This window comes from Chelonia mydas, chromosome 23, assembly GCF_015237465.2.
Source record: "Chelonia mydas isolate rCheMyd1 chromosome 23, rCheMyd1.pri.v2, whole genome shotgun sequence".
Lineage (NCBI taxonomy): Eukaryota > Metazoa > Chordata > Testudines > Cheloniidae > Chelonia > Chelonia mydas.
The window spans coordinates 5573795-5596275 of record NC_051263.2 but is presented as its reverse complement, the minus strand read 5'-3'; the positions used below and the strand labels follow the sequence as shown (position 1 = coordinate 5596275).

Here is a 22481-nt window from a genome sequence, read left to right as displayed (position 1 = left end):
ATTGGGACTGTGCCGATAATTAAATCTTTCTCCCGCGTCCCGACCAATGTATGACCGGGACGCCATTAGTCCCGATAGTGCAGGGTCATCAGGCGTCCGGTTGGTGCGGAGCCGGTCGGCTCCCTACCCGGCTCCACGCAGCTCCCCGGAAGGGGCCACATCTCCCTCTGGCTCCGAGGCGCAGGGGCGGCCAGGGGGGCTGTGCGCACTGCCCCCACCATGAGCACTGGCTCCGCAGCTCCCATTGGCCAGGAACTGGGCCCCAATGGGAGCTGTGGGGGCAGCGCCTGAGGGCGGAAGCAGCACGTGGAGCCCCCTGGCCGCGCCTCCGCCTCAGAGACTGGGACGGCTGCTGAGGTTGGGGTCAGGGGTCAAAGGTCATCAAAGGGAGGGTGCTGCGATCAGGGCAGTGGGGCCAAGGGTCAAAGGGCACCAGGAGAGGTCGCTGTGGCTGGGGTCATGGGTCAAAGGGCAGGAGGGAGCTGTACCATCCACCCCACCCGGCAGGCAGCCCCAGGCGACGGACTCGGTTACCCAGCACCCCCCGCGGCGGCCCCGCCACGGCCCCCCTTCACGCAACAGAACTACATGACCCAGGCGGCCTTGCGGCGCGCGCCTGCGCAGTGCGCACCGCTCGGGCCGGGGGAAGATGGCGGCCGGGAGGAGGCCGCGCGGAGTGTGAGGGGCCGCGGCTTGGGGCGGGCGGGCGAGTGAGTGAGTGAGCGCGGGGGAGGGGACCGGCGGGGGGGTTACAATGGGGAGGGGGCCGGCGAGGGGGGGGGTTACAAGGGGGAGGGGGCCGGCGAGGGAGGGGGGTTACAATGGGGAGGGGGCCGGCGAGGGAGGGGGGGGTTACAATGGGGAGGGGGCCGGCGAGGGGGGGGGTTACAATGGGGAGGGGGCCGGCGAGGGGGGTAGCGAGCCTGGAGGCTAAGGGGGGGCTGCCCTGAGGTGACGTGATCCCTGGGGGAGGCCTGGGGCGGTGATAATGGGGGGAGGGTGGGGCCGATAAGTATCCCATGGGGGCAGTGGGGCAGGCTGGGGGTCCTGTGGGGTAACAGGGCATCCAGGCCGGGGTGGTGTCAAGGAGGGGCTGGGGGGTATCTGGGTGTGGGGATGTTAGACTGGGGTGATGGGTGGCCTGGGCTTTCATGTGGGGGGGGGGGCTGGGGATTGTGGGGGGCAGGGTGCTAATTAGTCTCCTCGTTAGCAGCTTGAGCTGAGAGCCCCTGGGCCGGGAAGACAGAGCTGCCCTCTTGCCCGTCCAGTGCTGGGCACAGACCCCTTGGCAGGGGCATCCCGCTCTCGGCTGGGAACGGCTCGCGCGCCGGGTGCCCGCGTCACCATGACCAGCCGCGCAGGGGAGGGCAGCAACGCCCGCATGAGCATCGCCTCCCAATTCTTCACCCAGGAGGAGGGCAGCGGCACCGACAGCATGACCACCTCGGAGCGGGTGCGTGGGGCGGGGAGCGGTCGGTGAAGGCTGAACATTCAAGTGGGCTGGGAGTCAGGCCCTGGTCCCTTTTAGCCCTAGACCAGGAACAAGAGAGGTGGCTCTGATCCGGCCCCAGGTCTTGGGCACTGGCTGCCCAGGGAATGGGATACAGGGCCTTTCCCCTCTAGGGGTCACCAACCCCACACAGGCTCCATGGAGGGTGTCATGACTAGGATAAGGGCCTTTCCCTCTAGGGGGCAGCAGCTCTGTTCCAGCCTCCGGGGAGGGGGAGTGGCTGGCGCTGGGGTTTGTGGAACAGGTTACAGTCTGCTCACCTCTCTTGCCAATTACAGTCCAGTTTCAATGGGTGTCCTGAAGGGCTAACTGTTGGGGCCACGTGCCGTGCCCCTCAGTGATCCTTCTGTACAGGGTGTTTACTGGCTCTGTCTGGTTCTTGCGAGGCAGCGTAGTCTGGGGGCAGGGCTGGGACTTTGCAGACCTGGCATCTATCCCGACTCTGCCACTGCCCTACTGGGTGACCTTTGGCACATCCCTTCTTCTCTCTGGGCCTGGTTCCCCTCCCATCTTTTGCGTGTCTTGTCTGCACGGCTTTTATCCCAGGGTCACTAATGCAGGGTCAGGATGTGTTACTTTTCCTGGTATATTGCACTGGTGCAACCTGGCATGGACTCAGTTACTTTGGCATCAAAGAGCCTTATCCTGGAATTCCCCTTCCCCATACCAGTGTAAGCACCTTTATACTGGTACACCGGCATCCGCGCTGGAGGAAACTAGGTGTGGGTAAAGTCCTGTCTAGCTAAGGGTTTAGATTGGAAGCTCTTTTGGGCAGGGACCATCTCTTGCAATGGGTCTGTACTAGCACAATGAGGCCCTGATCTAGGCACTACCATAATGCAAGTGGGACAGGTGTCTGTCACCAGGGCAGCTGTCGCCATTTGTCGCGTACCCCTCCTGAGCTACCTGTGTGGAGTCCCTCTGTACCGGGCAGGACTTCTAACTTCATTGCCGTCCCTGCTTGTGGTGCTGCTTTGTGCCGCATGAGTGGTTAACTTAGGACTGTCCTGAGCTCCCAGCCTAGCTTGGCCCTTGGGTGTTGCCTCATTCGTCAGCTTGATCTGTCTTGTGAGAGGAGCCAGGCCAATCTTGAATTACTTGGTGCCTCCTCTCTCTGCAGGTGGTGGATCTGTTAAACCAAGCTGCCCTGATCAGCAACGACTCTAAAATCAACCTCCTCAAACAGGTGAGCAAAAATGCTGCTCCTCCCTGCAGCAATGGGATGACGGTGGGCTGGAATGCAGGGAGCTGGGAAGAGCTGTAGAGGGGCACGAGATCCCGTGCCTGCCTGTCAAAGGTGTAGACAGCAGGGCTAGGGTCAAATAGCATCAGCTTTTTTTTCATGCCTCCCAGATTCCTCCCTGGCCTTCTCATAAGGACCCACACCTTCCCCGTCTCTCTAGCCATTGGGCCCTCTCTGGCTTCCCTGGGATTCTCTGATTCCACCTGGCTCCTTGCAGGAACAAGACCTGCTGCTAGGCTCACATGGCTCTGTGTGGAGTTTTTTGGTGTCGCAGAAATGCTGGATAGCGGCTGGGTCCGTGGAGCAGGGTGCTGCGCTGGGGGGAGGCAGATGGGCGATGGCTGATGCTACAAACCCCTCCATCCGCCCGAGTCTCACCCCCTGCCGTTCCTCTTTCCCCACAGGTCCAGGAGCTAATTATAAACAAGGACCCCACGCTGCTGGATAACTTCCTGGATGTGAGTAGCCCTGGGCGCCACTTTGGGGTGCCGGGAATGACTCTGAAAACAGCCTGTCCTGACTCTCCTCGTGCCCATGCCAAGGGCCGGTGCAGTACGGTGGCGCTGCAGGCCCTTCACTCAGTGGCCCCCACAACCCTGTGACGGCTGAGTGAGGTGGAGAACTCGTCTGATTGACACAGAACATTAACTCCCTGCTCAGCAGGCCCATGGCTTGGGGGGCAGGGGGTGAGGTATGAGCGGCTGCCCAAAGGCTGCCTGGGTTTCCAGCTGGAGCCCCAGATGCCCCTCAAGCCTGGCGTGTCCTGGGCAGTGCCAGGGCTGGCGGCTTAGACTGCTCAGTGTCAAACACAGGCCCGTGGAGTGTGAATATTCTCACCTGGGCCTAACCTAAAGCTTTCCGCAGCCTCCTCCCTGCCCTGACTCGGGGGCACCCTAGCTCTGCCATGGCCCCGCTTCCCCCTCTCGGCCAGCTCCGCTGCCCGCTGGGCAGCTGAGGCCGGCCCTGACCGCCCGCCTCTCCGGCTGCAGGAGATCATCGCCTTCCAGGCGGACAAATCCATCGAGGTGCGGAAGTTTGTCATCGGCTTCATAGAAGAGGCCTGGTAAGGACAGATTGGCTGCTGCATCCCAGAGCCACTGGGTGTAATTCTCCTTCCCCCACAGCTTCCAAGCCCTCAGGGTGCTACAGGTCTGTACAGCACCTAGATGGGAGCCCCAGCCAGCCAGCGCTCCTGCCCCACGTCCCACAGGCCGCAGCCGCTGGGACTCTCCCACCCCGCTCCCTACAGCACCCCCTGCTGGGAGGGGCTGAGTCTGGGAGCTCCCTTCAGCCAGCACAGGAGCGTCCCAGCAGCAGCCTGCAGAAGGGAAGTCGGCTGCCTACGGACCGGTGGGACTGGGCTTTTCCCTGAGGCGGGGGGTGTCCAGGGTGGGGCAGGCGCTTATCCCTTGTCTCCAGCTAAGATCCCTGTTGTGAGCAGGGCCTGGTAGGTTACAACAGGGGCTGAGAAGAGTCAGGACTCCTGGGTTCTATTCCTAGCTGTGGGAGGGGAATGGAGTCAAGTGGTTAGGGCGAGGGGGCTGGGAGCCAGAACTCCTGGGTACTGTGCCTTGATCTGCCATTGACTCCCTGTGTGACCATGGCAACTCCCTCCCTCTGCCTCAGTTTCCCCACTTGTACAAGGGGTGAGGTTTCCATAGAAGCCAATTGCTCTGGTCCTGGATGAGGGTCTGGTTGCTGCAGTAGCTGCTTGCCCCACCTCCAGCCAGCTCTGTCTGTCTCCTCCCTCCCCCCCCCCCCCCAGCAAACGGGATATCGAGCTGCTCCTGAAGCTCATCGCCAACCTGAACATGCTGCTGAAGGACGAGAACGTCAACGTGGTGAAGAAGGCCATCCTCGCCATGACCCAGCTCTACAAGGTGGCGCTGCAGGTGAGCGCCCCTCGGCCAGCCTGCGCAGCCCACGCCTCTCCCAGCAGGGGGCACTGGCTGGGGGAGGAGCGCCTGGCTGCTGCAGCCCCAGCTTCTCCCAGCAGGGGGCACCGTGGAGAATGGGGTGGGACGCTGGCTGTGTGGGCAGTGACCGGCTACTCCAGGCCCGGCCTCTCCCCGCAGGGGGCACTGTGCTCCCCTCCCCAGCTGTCGGGGGCCATCAGTGCTCAGCAGCCGGCCTGGGCTCTCACCCCTCCTTTCTGGCTCCCGGCAGTGGATGGTGAAGTCCAAGGTCATCAACGACCTGCAGGAGGCCTGCTGGGAGATGGTGTCGGCCATGGCCAGCGACATCATCCTGCTGCTGGACTCGGACAATGACGGCATCCGCACCCACGCCATCAAGTTCGTGGAGGGGCTGATCATCACGCTGTCGCCCCGCATGCCCGACTCGGACGTGCCCAAGCGCCACGAGAACGACATCAGTCTCGACCGCATCCCCAAGGACCACCCCTATATCAAACACAGTGAGTGGGGGCCCAGCAGGGCTCTAGGAGCCGGGTCGGGTGATCTGTTGGGGTCCCACTGCCTGTCGGCACGCAGCCCCTCCACCACTAACAGCCGTCCCCCACCCAGCCCACGGCTTGCGGCCCGTGCCGTGACCCCACCCACTCCTGCCTTTCAGATGTGTTGTGGGAGGAGGGCAAGGCGGCCCTGGAGCAGCTGCTGAAGTTCATGGTGCACCCGGCCATCTCCAGCATCAACCTCACGGCGGCGCTGGGCTCCCTGGCTTCCATTGCCCGCCAGCGGCCCATGTTCATGGCTGAAGTGATCCAGGCCTACGAGACCCTGCATGGTAAGCACTGCCACCTGGCCGGGCTCTGCCTTGGAACCCTCCTCCCTGGCCTGAGCCACTGGGCGCAGCAGTCGGCCGGGGGCTTCAGCCAGGGAGCCCAAAGGGCTTTGTGTGTGTTAATGAATGAAATCCCAACACTTGTCCTGGCTCCCAGCCACCCCACCACTCCCTGTCCAGCAATAGAACCCAGGAGTCCTGCCCTTCCCCCACTCTGCACCCCGCTTCCTACCCAGGAGTCCTGACCCTCTGCCCTGCCCTGCACCCCACTCTCCACCCAGAGCCAGACCCCAGGCCTAGCCCAAGCCTCCATTCTACAGCGGGTCCCTTCTGGGGCAGCCCCCCTCCTGCATACCTGATGCCCCTTCCATGTCGCCCTCCCGCCAGCCAACCTGCCGCCGACACTGGCTAAATCCCAGGTGAGCAGCGTGCGCAAGAACCTGAAGCTGCACCTGCTGAGCGTGCTGAAGCACCCCTCGTCCTTCGAGTTCCAGGCGCAGATCACCACCCTGCTGGTGGACCTGGGCACCCAGCAGGCCGAGATCACCCGCAGCATGCCCAGCCTGAAGGAGCCGCGCAAGCGCCCGCGGGACGAGAGTGACCCAGCCTTGAAGAAGATGAAGATGGGTGAGCGGGCAGGGCAGGCCTCGCTCCACTGGGAGGCACCATTTAGCAGCAACCGTTTCTGGGGGTGGGGTGCCTTGGGAGATGAGGTGCAGGAAGCTGAGAGCTGTCTGGGTAGCCCCCTGTGCAGTGAGTTTGTCCCAGTTCCCAGAGGGAGGTGATCAAGGGAACAGCTCAGTTACTCCAGTCCCAGCCTCTCCCAGCAGGGGGCGCTGTGGGGAGCAGGGCAGGAGCTGGCTGTGGGGGGAGCTCCTGGCTACTCCAGTCCCAGCCTCTCCCAGCAGGGGGCGCTGTGGGTGCATGGGAGCACTGGTGTCCCAGGCATCATCTGAATTGGGCCCCTGGGTGCAGCCTGTGCAGCAAAGTCGGGGATCCAGCAGGCCAGAGGCCTGGAGCAGCCAGCTTGTCCTTAGAGGTCGGGTTTCTAAGGCAGTGAAATCCCTTCCCAGGGCTGGGTAAGGTTGGCAGGGGGCAGCGTGTGGGGCGGAAGCTGCCTCCCCTCTGCTGGGGCCGTACCAGCTGTGGACCCAAGGTTCTGGTCCCAGGGGCTGCTGGGAAAGTGAAGCTCTGTGTGCACACGGCATCTGCTCTGTGGCACCTGCCAGGAGCCTGCTCTCCGCTGCCAAGCCCGTGGTGGAGATGGTGCCAGTCCTGGCTGACTGGGGCTGGCAGTGCCCCTCGACTCTAACCCCAGGCCTCTGCGGCACAGAGCCACCCCTCGGGGAGGACGATGAGGATAAGGATCTGGAGCAAGCAGCTGCACCACCACCCAAGCCTTCTGCCCAGACCAGCACCCATTCGGACACGGACATCACGGCCGAGTTCCTGCAGCCCCTGCTGACGCCGGACAATGTGGCCAATCTGGTGGGTGAGGTTGGGCCCTGGCTCGGTGCTGGTGGGTCCCCGAGTCCCCTGAAATGCACTCCCCCCCCGCCCCCACGCTTAGACACGCTGCCCGGGGAGGGGTGTGTTGGGCTGCAACCGCCAGGCCTTGAGCAGTGGCTCCTGTTACAGCTCACAAGCTAAAGAGTGTCAGGTCTGCTGGATGGGAGACCTGTGAGGAAATCCAGGGGGATCAGGGAGCGGGACAGGGCTCAGCAGGGGGCGCTCTCCCCTCGCAGTCAGTGCTGACCTCAGTGCGATGGCGCTAGGGGACGCTGTGCTGCGGGGAGTGGGGCAGGGGGCTCAGCTTGCAATCCATCTTGCCTTGCAATCAGTGGTGACCCCAGTGTGCCACTGGGGGGCCCTGGGCTGCAGGGCGGTTGGGTGGGGGCTGAGCAGGGGGTGCTCTCCCTGCAGCGTGGTCTCTAACCTGCTGGCCTGGTGGGAAGCCGGAGAGGCCTCGCTGCTGGAAACGGCGCTGGGCCTAGAGCGCAGGGCCTGGGGCCCATAAGAGCACCGCCCTCTGCGGGGCATCCCCCGGCGGGCTGCATCACGGCCATGTCCTGGCTCTCCTGCCTCAGGTGCTGATCAGCATGGTGTACCTACCCGACACCATGCCCGCCTCCTTCCAAGCCACCTACACCCCCGTGGAGTCGGCTGGCACGGACGCCCAGATCAAGCATCTCGCCCGCCTGATGGCCACCCAGATGACGGCTGCAGGGCTTGGGCCAGGTACGTCTGCTGGGGGAGCGGAGGTCTCCCTTGTAGCACAAATAGAGCTCTGGGGGAAGGGGAGCTAGCGTCGGGGAGACCTCAGACTCAGTGCCATCTCCCCTGCTCGTCGGCTCCCTGCCTCTCCAGACTTCGGGAGCCCTCCCCATCCACAAGATTCCTCGCTGCCTGCTGGGGGTGAGTGGTTTCCAGTGGGTGGGGGCGCTGCAGGTCGGGAGTGCGGGGTACCAGCAGAGCTGGGGGGACTCCAGGGCTGGGCTGGCAGGGAGCTGTGGGTCAGGAGGGAGGGGCACAGACAGAGCTGGGGGGGGGCTGGAAGGGGGCTGCGGGTCAGGAGGGAGGGGCACAGGCAGAGCTTGGAGGGGGCTGGCAGGGGGCTGCGGCTCAAGAGGGAGGGGCACAGGCGGAGCTCGGGGGGGGGGCTGGCAGGGGGCTGTGGATTGTGTTTGAGGGGCCTCGGCAGAGCTGGGGGTAGCTGCAGCTCTTGTTTCCCGGCTCCTCTCTCCTTCCTCTGGGGCTGGTGGCCGGGGGCTGAATGGCTCTGCCTGGCCTCGCGAGGGCACCGTGAGTGAGTCGGCTCCTTGGCACAGGCTCCTCTCCCCGTCCCCCAGGCGTGGAACACACCAAGCTGCTGAAGGAGGAGCCGAAGGAGGAGAAGCTGGTGAAGCCCGAGAGCGTGCTGATCAAACGGCGCCTGTCCTCACTGTCTCAGGGGCAGGCCATCTCCGTGCTGGGGGCGCAGGGCTGCGTCACCATCCTCCTGGAGCAAGAGGCCCCCCAGGCCAAGCGGCGCCCAGAGCCCATCATCCCGGCCACCCAGACCAGGTGAGGTTTTTCAGGGGTGGGCCCTCAGGGTCTGTGCTGTGCCTGGGGTTTATAGTCTCCCAGGAGGTACCCCAAGAGGTCGTAGCCCTTTCCAGGGCAAGCTGGCGCCTCCCAGGATGGCTCTTCTGCAGCACCCCCTGCTGCCCGCTGGGAGCTCTGCCCAGCCAGTCTGACAGGCAGACTCCTGCTCAGAGAGGTTTTGCCCCATTGGGGATCAGTGCCCGTCAGTCAGTATCTGCAGCGCCACCAGGCAGCCCTTTACAAACAGGCTCCGAGTCCCTGCACCAGAGCATCATAGAATCGCAGGCTTAGGAGGGACCTCGAGAGGACAACTAGCCCAGCCCCCTGCACTCACGCCCGCCCCTGCCAGCTGTTTGTCCTACCTGCTCTTAAAAACCTCCAGGGACAGAGATTCCAAACCTCCCTGGGCAATTTGTTCCAGGGCTTAACCACGCTGACAGGAACTTGTTCCTAATGTCTGACCTAAACTGCCCTGGCTGCAATTTAACCCATCGCTTCTTGTCCTGTTCTCAGAGGTTAATGAGAACAATTTTCACCCTCCTCCTTGTAACAGCCTTTTATGTACTTGAAACTGTTATCATGTCCCTACTCAGTCTTCTCTTCTCCATACTAAACAAACCCAGTTTGTTCAGTCTTCCCTCATAGCTCATGTTTTCCAGACCTTTCATCATTTTTTTCATAGAATTGTAGAATATCAGGGTTGGAAGGGACCTCAGGAGGTCATCTAGTCCAACCCCCTGCTCAAAGCAGGACCAATCTCCAATTAAATCATCCCAGCCAGGGCTTTGTCAAGCCTGACCTTAAAAACTTCTAAGGAAGGAGATTCTACCACCTCCCTAGGTAACGCATTCCAGTGTTTTACCACCCTCCTAGTGAAAAAGTTTTTCCTAATATCCAACCTAAACCTCCCCCACTGCAATTTGAGACCATTACTCCTTGTCCTGTCCTCTTCTACCACTGAGAATAGTCTAGAACCATCCTCTTTGGAACCACCTCTCAGGTAGTTGAAAGCAGCTATCAAATCCCCCCTCATTCTTCTCTTCTGCAGACTAAACAATCCCAATTGTTGCTCTTCTCTGGACTCTCCAATTTGTCCACATCTTTCCTGAAATGTGGCGCCCAGAACTGGACACAATACGCCAGCTGAGGTCATATCAGAGTAGAGCGGAAGAATTACTTCCCGTGTCTTGCTTACAATACTCCTGCTAATACATCCCAGAATGATGTTCGCTTTTTTTGCAACAGCATTACACTGTTGACTCATATTTAGCTTGTGGTCCACTACGACCCCAGATCCCTTTCCGCAGTACTCCTTCCTGGGCAGTCATTTCCCAGTTTGTATGTGTGCAACTGATTGTTCCTTCCCAAGTCCAGCACTTTGTATTTGTCCTTATTGAATTTCATCCTATTTCCTTCAGACCATTTCTCCAGTTTGTCCAGATCATTTTGAATTATAATCCTATCCTCCCAAGCACTTGCAACCCCTCCCAGCTTGGTATCGTCCACACACTTTATAAGTGCCCTCTCTATGCCATTATCTAAATCATTGATGAAAATATTGAACAGAACTGGACCCAAAACTGATCCCTGTGGGACTCCACTCCATGTGCCCTTCCATTTTGATTGTGAACCACAAATACCATTGGGAGGGCTTTAGGTCAGCGAAGAGGATCGGAGGTTATGGCAGTTGGTCCTGGCGGGAGCCAGGCCAGGCTCCTGTGGGGTCCCTCACGGGGTCTCTGTGTTCCCATTGTCAACACACCTCTCTGCCCCCTCAAGTCTGTTGTCCTCCACCTGCCAAGCCCTGCTGAGTTTCTGGTCCTGCCTGAGCCCCCTGCGGCCGTTAACGCTCAGGCACTGATTTTCCCCAATCCCACATGACGTATGTTGAGTCCAGCCAGCTCCTGACGGCGCGTTCCCACCGCCCAGATGCCTGGGGCCTTCCCGCTGTGCCCGGTGGGTAGTGCTACCAAGCCAAATGGGTACCCTGAGGCGTGGGTGGTTCGTGAGAATGTTACACACCGTGTCCGCCTCCGGCGCTGAGCCACACTCTAACTCCCTGCTCCAGGCTGGCGGGCGCCGGCGGACGCAAGAAGGTTTTCCGCCTGAGCGACGCGATCAAGCCACTGACGGACGTGCAGATGGAGAAGCTGAAGCTGGGAGCCGTGAAGCGGATCCTGTGCTCGGAGAGAGCCGTCGCTTGCAGCGGGGCGGCCCAGGTAGGCACCGGCTCAGCCGCAGAGGGGCAGGGCCTGGGTACCGTCCGTGCCTGACCCTCCCCTCCCCTCTCCCCTCCCCACCAGGCCCGTGTCAAGATCCTCTCGTCCCTGGTGACCCAGTTTGACGTGCCCCTGAAGAGCGAGGTCTTGGCCTTCATCCTGGACGACATCCGCAACCGGCTGGACCTGGCCTTTGCCTGGCTGTACCAGGAGTACAATGCCTACCTGAGCACGTTCCCCGCCGGCTCCCTGGACAGCTACGACGAGTGCCTCATTGGCCTGCTCTCTGGCCTGCAGGAGAAACCAGACCAGAAGGATGGGTGGGTGTCCCCACTATGGGGGCTGAGCTTCGGGGGGGAGGAGCTGAGAGGCGGAGCCGTCCTGGCCTGAGTCACTGGTCTGGACCCAGACTAGCCTGGGTGGGGGGGTGAGCTTAGCCTGTGCCATGAGCTGCGACCCTGCTGGGATGTCAGTGCTGCGAGCTTCCTCCCAGTAGTGCCTAGCTAGGGCTCCAGTGCTGTGAGCTTCCTCCCAGCAGTGTCCTGCCTGTGGCAGCTAGGGCTCCCATCAGCATCACCTGCCTTAGACCAGCGCCCAGCCCGGATTCCTGTACCATAACTAACGCTCCTGCTGGGACCAGCTCCCTGCCGTGTCGTGGGGCTGCCAACCTGGCCTTCCCTGCCACGCTAGGAAGGTTTTCCAGGGGACAGGTGTCCCCATCACACAGCAGTGAGCATCCTCGCTCCATCCCAGCAGGGGGCACAAGGGCTGTGGAGATGGGACTCTCAGCTGGAGACATCTGCCTGCACTTCCTGTCCTAAACATCTCTTGCCCAGCTGAGGAAGTGACTTGGATAATGTCATGGGGCAGGGGTTCTCTCCCTTTTCCATCCCTGGCCCACCCCAGAGGTGGCTGCATCTCAGGGGCAGGCGAAGGGCCCCTTTTCAAAGGGAATGTTGGGGCCACAGCCTGGTGGTAATGGTCTGTGTGTGTGCGCCCCCTACAGGATCTTCACCAAGGTGGTGCTGGAAGCCCCACTCATCACAGAGAGCGCCCTGGAGGTGATCCGCAAGTACTGCGAGGATGAGGTGGGTTCGAGGAGCAGAGTGGGGAGAGCAGCTATTCAAGAGGCACCGTCCTTGCCTAAGAAGATCCTAACTGATCCCTCTTGCAGGGGGGCAGGGTGGGGCTGGTATCTCCCCATCACATGGTGTTTGCACCCAATATCTGCGGGCAGGCTCCTGTGATTCCTGCTCCACCGCCCGCGTCCCTCACCTGGCACTTGCCTGTCCGCCTTAGATCGAGCTCCTCCGGCTGAATGCATGGAGCCGATTCCCAAGCCTACAGTGGGGGGAGGAGGGATGCAGAGCCGAGCCCCTGGGGGACCATCTGCTCACTGGGGTCGTCTGTCGCAGAGCCGCACCTACCTGGGGATGTCCACCCTCCGGGACCTGATCTTCAAGCGTCCGTCCAGGCAGTTCCAGTATCTGCACGTGCTGCTGGACCTCAGCTCCCATGAGAAGGACAAGGTGCGTCAGGCAACCGGGGGCCAGTGTCTTGTGGTATCGTCCAGCCCCTCTGTGCATTCACTCAGCCCTGCTCATCCCCCCAGATACTGCATCAGGCCAGGCTCCCACCGCTCTGGCCACAAAGGCTCAGGAATCCTGCCGATGAGACCTGTAACTCAGCTCCTCACTGCTCCCCCAGCGTCCTGAGCGAGACGGAGGGTTCCCAGTGCTGTCCTAGCCAGATCCCAGGCCTCTGTCCCCCAGCAGCTAGCCAGGGGTATGATTCCCGGCCTGGAGCACTCGTGTGGCGTTGCTGTGCAGCTGTCTTGAGCTGCCCCTGCCCCAGAGGTGGCTGCCTCAGTGCTGGGTGAGCGCTCCCCTCACATGCCGCGTCTGCCCTGCAGGTCCGCCAGCAGGCGATCCTCTTCATCAAGCGCATGTACGAGAAGGACCAGCTGCGGGAGTACGTGGAGAAGTTTGCACTGAACTACCTACAGCTCCTGGTGCACCCCAACCCCCCATCTGTGCTCTTCGGCGCCGACAAGGACACGGGTAACAAGGCAGGGCCGTGCATGGCCGGGGGACAACCAATGAACGTGGGCTGCTGTCCCTGGGGGGCAGTCCTCAGTGTCGCTAGTTGGTGGGTCAGATCTCCCCTACAGTGCTGGCACCAGTCCCAGCCTGGTGCTGATGGCTGCTCCCCGCTCGGTGATCGGAGGAAGGAGATCTGTGCTCGTAGCCGCGGGGAATTCCTGGGCATCTCAGGCCCGTGGCTGGGTTCTGCCCGCGAGCTGGCATTGCCGTGGTTAGCACTCCAACCCCGCTGTGCTGGTAGCCGTCTGCTGCTTCCGTAGCCGCGGATCAGAGAGCCCCTCCTTAGAGTTAATCGGGCCAGCTGCTGGCTCTTCCCTGAAGTCTGAGCCTGTCCCTTGTCTCCCTGCTGGGCTGGCGCCCTGGGTGCGGGCTGGCGCTGGAGGTTGGGGCGGCTGCTGCTCTTCCCCGTGGTTCTCCAGCTGCTGCTGTTCGCTGGGAGCCCCACGACCGATCTCCCCCTCCCCCCCCCCCCCCCCGCCCTTGTCATGCAGAGGTGGCTGCTCCCTGGACCGAGGAGACCGTCAAGCAGTGTCTGTACCTGTACCTGGCCCTGCTGCCGCAGAACCACAAGCTGATCCATGAGCTGGCGTCGGTCTACACAGAGGCCATCGCTGACATCAAGCGCACCGTGCTGCGGGTCATCGAGCAGCCGGTGAGCAAGCCGGGAAAGGCTCTGCGGGGACCCCCTGCTTAGGGTACAGGGCTGTCTGTGCAGGTGGGGACAGCGAAATGTGGCTGCTGTAAGGCCGACCCCAAAGCAAAGGGGCGCTGGGGCCCGATGACTTGGAGCTGTCTGAGCCCAGGGCTGGAGACGGAATTCAAAGCTAGGCTCTTGGGGCAGGGGCCATCTGTACAGCCCCTAGCACTGTGGGGGGGCTGCTCTGTGACTGGGACTCCTAGATGCTCCCATAATACACCTAATAGCAAAGCAAAAGTACAGTGCCTAGCACAATGGGATCCTGGCTGTGACTGTGGTTCCTAGGCGCTACCGTAATACACCTAATAATGATCCAGGCTGATGGGTCACACTTTCTATTAAGGTTCAGGTTAGAAATAAAGGGTTAATGGATGATTGACAGCTGGCTTAAAACTGGGTCGATCAGCATGTTCTGGAGTCCAGAAATGTCCAGCTGGAAGGAGCCTCGAGCTCACCAAGCCCAGCCCCCTGCGCTGAGGCCGGGCCAAGTAAACCTAGACCAGCCGTGCCAGGTTGGTCAGCCTGGTCTTAAAATCCTCTCTGGACGGGGATCCCACAGCTTCCCTGGGAAGCGTGTTCCAGAGCTGAACTCCCCTGAGAGTTGGAAAGTTTTTGTCCTAATATCTCACCTCAGTCTCCCTCACTGCAGATTAAGCCCATAGCTTCTTGTTCGCCATGTCCACTGAAGGTAGGATGCTGGATCTCCATCCTCTATACCAGCCCTTAACGAATTTGATGACTGTTCTCCACTCCCCGCTCAGGCTTTTCTAAAGGCTAAACGTACCTGTTTTTTTTAACCTTTCCTCCTAGGCCAGGTTTTCAAAACCTTGGAGCATTTCTCTTGCTCTTCTGTGGACTCTCTCCACTTTGTCCGCATCTTTCCTGAAGTGCGGTGCCCAGAACTGGACTCAGCCCTCCAGCTGGGGCCTTCCCCGGTGCCAAGTACAGCAGGGTAGTTATGTCCCGTGTCTTTCCTGCGACGCTTCTGTTAATACACCCAGAACAATGTTCGCCTTTTTCACGGCTGCATCACGTTCTTGGCTCGCATTCAATTGGTGATCCACTCTAACGCCCAGCTCCTTTTCAGCAGTACGACCCCCTAGCTGGTCCTTGTTTTGTAGTTGTGCATTTGATATTTTCCTTCCTAAGTACCAGTACTTTGCGCCTGTCTTGATGGAATTTCTTCTTGCGGAGTCCTAACCCTCCAAAGTGCTCGCAGCCCCTCCCACCTGGGTGTCAGCTGCAGATTTTATAATCACACTCTCCACTCCGATCTCTGGGTCAGCAATGGAAATACTGAACGGTAGCAGACCCAAGGCCAGCTCCTGTGGGACCCCGAGAGACACATCCTCTCAGTTGGGCAGTGAACCATTGGTAACGGCATTTTGTGCCCCCACCTTAGAGCAATTCCACGTAGAGCACATTTCCCTAGTTTGCTCTGAGACTGTCAGGTGGAACTGTTCAACCCGACTAAAATCAAGCTGGATCCTGCCGACTGCTTTCCCCTACCTCTGAGATCAGTACCCCTGTTGGAGGAGGAAATGAGGTTGGTTTGGGATGATTTGTTCTTGACAAATCCATGCTGGCCATTCCTTATAACCCTGTTATCCTCCAGACTGCTCCTGCCTGTGGCTCAAAGCCATCTCTGGTGGGCAGCCAGCCTTGGGTCTGTGATCTTACAGCCTCTGTCCATCTCCCTTTGCCTTTTCTGAACAGAACCTAAAGCTGGAGTGTCCCATGCAGACTCCAACCTCTGGTGGGGGGGGGGGAGGTGCAAACAAAGAGCATTACCTGGCCGTGCTGCACAGATCGGGTTAGCCGGCTGCTGGGCTACCTTGCAGCAGGGTGGGGAGGGTCCCAGGAGCATGGGGGTTTGGAGTACTCGGCTGCGTTCCACTAGCTGGGTTCACTTGGGGCTTGGTGGGGAGGCCACGGCCCTGTTGCGTGTGCTGACTCGGCACAGTTGGTTCTTTCCCCCCCGCAATCCATGGTGATTCTGCTCTGAGACTGCCTCTTCCTTCTCTCCCCTCCTTGCCCAGATCCGCGGGATGGGGATGAACTCCCCGGAGCTGCTGCTGCTGGTGGAGAACTGCCCCAAAGGGGCTGAGACCCTGGTGACCCGCTGCCTGCATAGCCTGACAGATAAAGGTATCCCCACCCCATGCTGCCACTGTACCCCCCCCCCCAGTGGGCACTGCCCTCCAGATGGGTGGGCATTCGGAGGGCTAGAGCAGGCCTGCTGGCTTTTCTCCCTGGCTGTCTGTCCTGCCCTGTGCCTCAGTTTCCCCTTAAATGGGAATATTGCTTCCTCAAGCGTTCATCCTCCCCCCACCCACCCACACACAGAGACCAGCGCTGGGCTTCTCCAGCTGATCTCTAGTCCCTCCCCTGGCCTTGACCTGTGTCACGGAGTCCCCAGGCAATGCTCTGGAACTGCTCCCTACGAAGCCAGTCAGGACTCTGGGGAAGTCTCCTTTCGGTGAGCAGCCTGTCTTGAGGACACACAGCTCACACAGCTTCCACCTTCCTGGGTCTGACCTCGGAGAATTCAGCATCCTCTGCCCCTCCGTGCACGTCCCACAGCAAGTCCGTCCAGGCGGGGCTCCTGGGGAAGCCAGAGGGTCCTGCACCCCAACTTTGCAGTCAGACATGACTCTCAGCTAGCCAGTAAAACAGAAGGTTTATTAGACGACAGGAACATGGTCTAACACAGAGCTTGTAGGTACAGAGAGCCGGACCCCTCAGCTGGGTCCATTTTGGGGGACAGTGAGCCAGACAACCACGTCTGCCCTTCACTCCATGTCTCCAGCCAGCCCCAAACTGAAAACTCCCTCCAGCCCCTCCTCCGGGCTTTCCCCTTTCCGGGCCAGGAGGTCACCTGATTCCTTTGTTCTCCAACTCTTTAGCTCTCACCTTGCAGGGTGGAAGGGCCCAGGCCATCAGTTGCCAGGAAACAGGGTGTCGGCCAATCTCTGTGTCCAGACCCCTGCACACACCTACCCTCTAGGTGATCATACACCCTTACCCCACCCCCTAGATACTTAAGAACTGCCTAGGGGAAACTGAGGCATCCCCACACTATTCAGAGGAAACATTAAGAACAGTCCCACTTCGTCACAACCTGCCCTTGCTCTCACAGTGCCCCCATCTCCCGAGCTGGTGAAGCGAGTTCGCGATCTCTACCACAAGCGGCTCCCGGACGTCCGGTTCCTCATCCCCGTCCTCAACGGGCTGGAGAAGGTAGGACCCCATGGGGCCTGGCGGGTGCTGCTGAGCCAGGCAGGGCTCCTGGCAGCTTGCCTGGCCCAGCTGCTGCTACGGCCGGAGTGGGGGTAGTGGCTGGACAGCCACTGCCTAGGGGAGACTGTTCTTATGGGAGGCAGTAGGCTCTAGTGGTTAGAGTGGGGGTTGGGAGGGGGCTGGGAGCCAGGACTCCTGGGTTCCATTTAGAGTGGGGTCTAGTTGTTAGTGCTGGGTGAGAGGCTGGGAGCCATGACTCCTGGGTTCCATCCTCGGTGTGGGGGGAGGAGTGGCATTGAGTGATTAGAGGGCTGGGGCTGGGAGCCAGGACTCCTGGGTTCCATTGGGGGAGTGGGGTCTAGTGGTTAGAACAGGGCGGGGGTGGGGGGGAAGGCTGGGAGCCAGGACTCCTGGGTTCCGTTACTGGCTTTGTCACTGGCTCAGTGTGAGCCCCGAGTCAGCCCTGTCCCCTTACCATGCCTCAGTCTCCCCTGTGTTAAATAGGCTGGAGGGTCGTGTGGCATAACCAATATCTGCCAAGCTCTCCCTCTCTCTCCCCCAGAAAGAGGTGATCCAGGCTCTGCCCAAGCTCATCAAGCTGAACCCCATCGTGGTGAAGGAGGTGTTCAACCGCCTCTTGGGGACGCAGCACGGTAGGTGCTGAGCCGGGAGCTGAGCCGAAGGGCTGCGATTTCCCCGTTCTGCGGGGCTAGCTGCTGACATGATGCTGGGAGATGGGCTGGTGCCAACGGACCCTGTGGGGGGCAATGGTGCCATAACACTCAGTGGGAGGACAATTGGGGGTCAGTCCTGCCACGTCCATTCCAGGCGGGGGTAGGAGCTTCACGCCCCCTGGCCCAGCCAGGGAGAAGCCTGAGCATGGGAAGTTTCAGGAGCCCCATCTTGTCTCTCGTTGGGAGCCTGGGGAGAAACCGATCTGGGCAGCAGGGCCCTAGGCCGCCCAGTACAAGCCTCCCACTAGGGCACAGTGGATCTGCGCAGACAGCCCAGCCTCCCAGCTCAGCCTCCCCCTCTTTGCCTTGTGCAGGCGAAGGGAATTCGGCCGTGTCCCCCCTGAACCCTGGGGAGCTGCTCATCGCCTTGCACAACATCGACTCCACCAAGTGCGACATGAAATCCATCATCAAAGGTAAGGGGGTGCCGGAGCCCTGGGCAGACTCGGACAGCGGGGACGGCTGCGTCTGCTGGGCCAGCCCTTTGGCTGCCTGCGCCACTGTGCTGCCCCTTTCTCCTTCCCCTTAACTGGCCCACGGGTGGAAGCCAGGACTCCGGGGTTCTCGTCTCGTGCCCACTGGTGACCTACCCCCTGCTCTCTTCTCTGCCCCTCCGTGTGTCTAAGCCGCACCCCCGAATCCCCGGCAGCCTTGGCTGACGTCATCTCTTCTCCACCACAGCCACCAACCTGTGTTTCGGCGAGAGGAACGTCTACACGTCGGAGGTGCTGGCCGTGGTGATGCAGCAGCTGATGGAGCAGAGCCCCCTGCCTATGCTGCTCATGAGGACGGTCATCCAGTCGCTGACCATGTACCCACGCCTGGGTGGCTTCGTCATGAACGTCCTGTCCCGCCTCATCATGAAGCAGGTGGGAACCCGGCCCCGCGGCGCAGCCTGGCCAGGCAGCCTAGTGCTGGGACCCCGGCACAAGCTAAGTTGGGTTGGGTTAGCCCCTGGAAATCCCAGGGCTCCTAAGGAGTGGAGCGGGGCGGGGGTGATCCACAGAGGGCGCTCTTATTGTTGAGGCCCTGTTAAGCTAGTGCCCCGGAGGTAGGGGGCTCTGGAGCTGGCATTGTCCTCTCCCGGCTGAGCCATAACCCTAAGATCCCGTCGCTGGCTTCTGTTCAGTCCACTGTCCTGGCCCGTTCCCCCTCTCCTTTCTTCGGCCTCCCTCAGCCCCCACTCCTTGCACTTAGTCTGCACTTCCTGTCCTAAACTGCCATGCGCTGGTGGCGTCTGGCTGTTGACTGGCCGCTGGGTTCCTCCCCAGAGGTGGCAGCATCCTAGCGCCAAGGAAAGCGATTTTCTCCAAAGTAGCTGGGGGCGGGGCAGCTCTTCACCTGTCCCCCAGACAGCCCAGGTCTCTTCATTTCTCAGCCCTGCTCCCCCTCGGGCGTGGGCTCCGGAGGTGCATGTGACAACGCCAGGCCTCTGCCCCGCTCCAGGTGCACCTTACCCCCTCGCTCCTCCACCAGCTGCCCTGGCTTTCAGCACTGCCTCTGGGTGGGCTTCTCCACCCCCAGTGTGACCTGCTGACACATGGAGGGCTGGCTGAATTCACTGCCCCTTGTGCCCATGTGTGGGTGTGCAGGGGAGGGCATAGTGAAAAGGCCACACTCTTAACCATCCCCCTTTGCCCTCCCAGGTGTGGAAGTACCCCAAAGTGTGGGAGGGCTTCATCAAATGCTGCCAGCGCACCAAGCCCCAGTCCTTCCAGGTCATCCTGCAGCTCCCTCCGCAGCAGCTCAACGCCGTCTTCGAGAAGTGCCCCGAGCTGCGGGAGCCCCTGCTGGCCCATGTCCGCTCCTTCACTCCGCACCAGGTACTGGCCTGCTCCCTGGAGGGCGGGGGGGAGTCATGCAGGAGATTGGGGGCTGAGGATATTGGGGGCTGAGTGTAATCTGGGGAGGGGGGGCACAAGTGATGGTGGAGTATGCAGCTGTCCTTCCCTTTAATAATGGGGACAGACTGCAGGGCCCCAGCATGCAGTGTGGGCCCCAGAGACTGCAAGTCCCCAGCATGCAGTGCTTCCCGTCAGTCTAACCAAGGTGGGGGTGTAGGGTACGGAGCTTTCTTTAGGGTTTGTTCTTACCCAGTTCCCTCGGGGCTCCAGCATCCCCCCCTTTACTGGGGCAGGTGGGCAGTCAGGCAATGTGTCACCAGCCCTCAATGGGAGGAGGAGGATGGCCCTAGTCACAGTGCCCCCTGGAGCCTGATGCAAGATTGCTCCCTAGTGTGCTGGGCTCTGCCCCTGTTTGGCTGTGTACCCCCAGCAGTGGGGCTCCCAGCTCTCCCCTAGGGGACACCACACCCCAGTCAGCCAGCCCGTGCTCAGCCTTTAAACTCACCTGCTGCGACTAGTGACTGCTCCCTAGGACAACTCTGCCCCTGTCCCAGGGTAGGTCCTTACGGGCCAGCCTCTCTCTCCAGTTGGGAGGGCAGGGGAGAGGCTGGAGCCCCGGACCCAGGGCAGCTGGCTCCCGCATGCCTCGCTCACCCGGCCCCTCTTTCCCCTCCCCATCCCGCACAGCAAGCGCATGTCCCCAACTCCACCATGGCCATCCTGGAAGCCAGCAGCAAGCAGGAGGTGGAGGTGAAGGACTCCCAGCCGCTGGAGGAGGTGAGCGGAGACGCCGGGGAGGGAGTAAGCCGGTACCTGAAGGTGCAGAACAGAGCTGTGGGCTCAGGAAGGTGCTGGGGGCGGGACTCTAGCCACAGGGCTGGTCTGAATGCTCTGCTGCAGAGGCCCAGGGTCTGTGGGACGGGCCTCATCTATTTCCCCTGCAGGCTGGCAGGGAGCGGGGTCCCCAGCCCAGACTCTCTGAGCGGAGTCCTTTGCTACCCCGACTCGAAGGGATGGGGAGGGGTCCCTTCCCTGGCTGACGGTGCTTTATCCCCGGGCAGGAGGAGCTGGAACCCGCGCCCCTCCTCCCACGCATGTCCCAGGACATGATCGCTCTGCGGCTGGCCCAGGAGAAGGCACTCAAACGCCAGCTGGAGGAGGAGCAGAAACTGAAGCAGCCAGCCAGCCAGCCGCGCCCTGCCCATGCCCTGGCACCGCTGCCTGCTGAGGAGCCTATGGACTTTCGGGAGGAGGGGCCCGAGGTGGAGACGCCCACCATCTTCATTAGTATGCAGGAGGAAGAGGAGGGTTCAGGCGGAGATGGGTCCCTGTTGGACTCCAGCATGGAGGGGCCCCTACCTGCGAAGGTACGTTCTGGGCACAGACGGGCGCTTGGCAGAGCTCGTGCATAGAGTCAGGGCTGCACACAGCCAGGGTCCCATTAACCCCTCGCTGGCCTTAGAGCTTCCTACTTCTTCTTGGCCTCCCAGTGTCCCCTCGCACAGAGGGGGGTACGGAGAGCTCTGCCGGCCACCAGATGGCGCTCCCCAAACACTGCAGCATCAAGGGCCCTGCCCCATAGTGGCCAAGGTGGCTCCTGCTGCCGAACCCCTGTGCAGCCAGTGACCCTGCCCTGCTTGCCGCTTGAGCCAGTCTGCCCTGGGGGCAGGGCTGCTCCACCCCCACTGGTCTGATTGACCAAAGCATGGAACCAAGGGCCAATCCAGTGCCTTTGGCTCCTCCCCTTCCTGCCTGAGGCCGGGAAACCAAGGCTGATGTAGAGATCTTGGGGTGGGAGTGCCCCAGGATAAGTGAGGGGCCGTTGAGATCTCAGTTAGGGACATGATCCCCTCTTGCGGGTCAGGGTGGCAGTTAAAGCTAGAATCCAGCTCCGCAACGGGTCCTGTTGGTCTGTCCGGCTGCAGGGCTGGGGTGTCTCCATGAGGCATCTTGTCTGCCCCCTTTCCCTGCCCCCTACCAGGAAGCGAAGAGCAAGGAGGCGGGAGCCAGCAGCGCCGCGGACGAGGGAGCGGAGAGCAAGCCCGAGAGCCTCACGCCCGACGAGCCGGCACCCGGCGGGCCCCAGGCGGTCAGCCAGCCTGAGGAGCTGCCAGAGCCCGGCGGTGGCGGCGCGGAGCAGGAGCAGAAAGCAGAGAGCTGATGGGGCGGGGCAGAGCCGGCCCCTCGAGGGCAAAGACACTCAGGGGGGAGGGGGGAGGAGCAGAAACTGCACAGCTAAGGGCCTGGCTCTTGGCCAAATAAAGAGGCCAAATCAAGAGTCGCTGGTCCTGGGCCTTTCTGCCTCCCTGTCTGCGTGGGGCGTGTCCCTCCCTGGGGTGCGGCTCATCTCCCTGACCCTCCAGAGAAACCTTCTGGTGGGGGGGTGCGGGAGGGAGCAGTGGGTGCTGGAGGGGAGGGGCAGTGGGTGGGGGGGTGAGGAAGGGGAGGGGCTGAGGGGGAGGGGAGGGAGCAGTGGGTGGGGCCTGAGGGGGGGCTGGTGGGAGGCTGCTATGGGTTGGAACCTAGGGAGGGGCGGAGCCCGGTTGGGGTTGATAAGGGGCGGAGCCTAGAGGGAAGTCCGTGGGGGCGGAGCCTATGGAAGGTCAGGGAGGGGACGGACCCGGGTTGGGGGTGGCTAAGGGGCGGAGCCTGGAGGAAGGTCGGTGGGGGTGGAGTCTCGGTAGGGGGCGGAGCCTGTGGCCAGTCGAGAAGGGGGCGGGACCGTGTGTGGTTGCTACGGGCCCAGCCCGCGTTGCTACGGCCCCGCTTCCGGGGGCGGGGTCAGAGGTGGCTTCCGGCGGGAAGATGGCGGCGGTGGCGGCTCCCGACGGGCCCCCCGCGCTGCTCCCCGAGCTGAAGAGCCAGTTCCGGACCCGCGAAGGCTCCTACCGGCTCCTGGCGCCGCCGGGGCCCGAGCCCCGCAGCCGGGGGGGCCCCGCCGCCGCCGCCGCCGCGCCGCCCCCCGGGGGCCCCTCCCCGCCCGGGCCCCCGGCCGCGCCCCCGCCCGGCCCCGCCGCGCCCGCCGCGCTGCCCCCCGGTGCGGCTCTCGCTGGTGCGGCTGCTGCT

The 22481-nt window shown here is 61.9% G+C and overlaps 1 protein-coding gene across 11 annotated transcripts; it reads left to right on the top strand.

Annotated features, from left to right (window-relative positions):
• The first annotated feature begins 537 nt into the window (after nucleotides 1–537).
• SYMPK (symplekin) lies at nucleotides 538–21691 on the top strand. 11 transcript variants are annotated; one of them, XM_043534484.1, is made up of 27 exons: nucleotides 538–710; nucleotides 1214–1453; nucleotides 2631–2696; nucleotides 3158–3211; nucleotides 3743–3816; nucleotides 4519–4645; nucleotides 4920–5169; nucleotides 5328–5498; nucleotides 5883–6122; nucleotides 6829–6983; nucleotides 7583–7733; nucleotides 8345–8558; nucleotides 10648–10798; nucleotides 10883–11118; nucleotides 11805–11886; nucleotides 12214–12327; nucleotides 12711–12858; nucleotides 13392–13552; nucleotides 15637–15745; nucleotides 16737–16837; nucleotides 17400–17490; nucleotides 17886–17987; nucleotides 18253–18440; nucleotides 19218–19394; nucleotides 20103–20192; nucleotides 20477–20782; nucleotides 21397–21691. In XM_043534484.1, the coding sequence occupies exons 2-27, from the start codon at nucleotides 1346–1348 to the stop codon at nucleotides 21574–21576; spliced, it is 3846 nt and encodes a 1281-aa protein (XP_043390419.1). In that variant the 5' UTR covers nucleotides 538–710; nucleotides 1214–1345; the 3' UTR covers nucleotides 21577–21691. The 11 variants fall into 11 exon arrangements, with proteins under 11 accessions (XP_043390419.1, XP_043390418.1, XP_037740435.1 ...); XM_043534483.1 differs by having other exon boundaries at nucleotides 580–678; XM_037884507.2 differs by having other exon boundaries at nucleotides 580–678; nucleotides 8324–8558.
• Nucleotides 21692–22481: the final 790 nt, after the last annotated feature.

Coding starts and splice junctions, on each gene's coding strand:
- SYMPK (XM_037884507.2), top strand. CDS start 589: ATGACCCAGGCGGCCTTGCGGCGCGCGCCTGCGCAGTGCGCACCGCTC. Junction 11,119..11,804: donor AAACCAGACCAGAAGGATGG/GTGGGTGTCCCC, acceptor CGCCCCCTACAG/GATCTTCACCAAGGTGGTGC. Junction 18,441..19,217: donor CCCGCCTCATCATGAAGCAG/GTGGGAACCCGG, acceptor TTGCCCTCCCAG/GTGTGGAAGTACCCCAAAGT.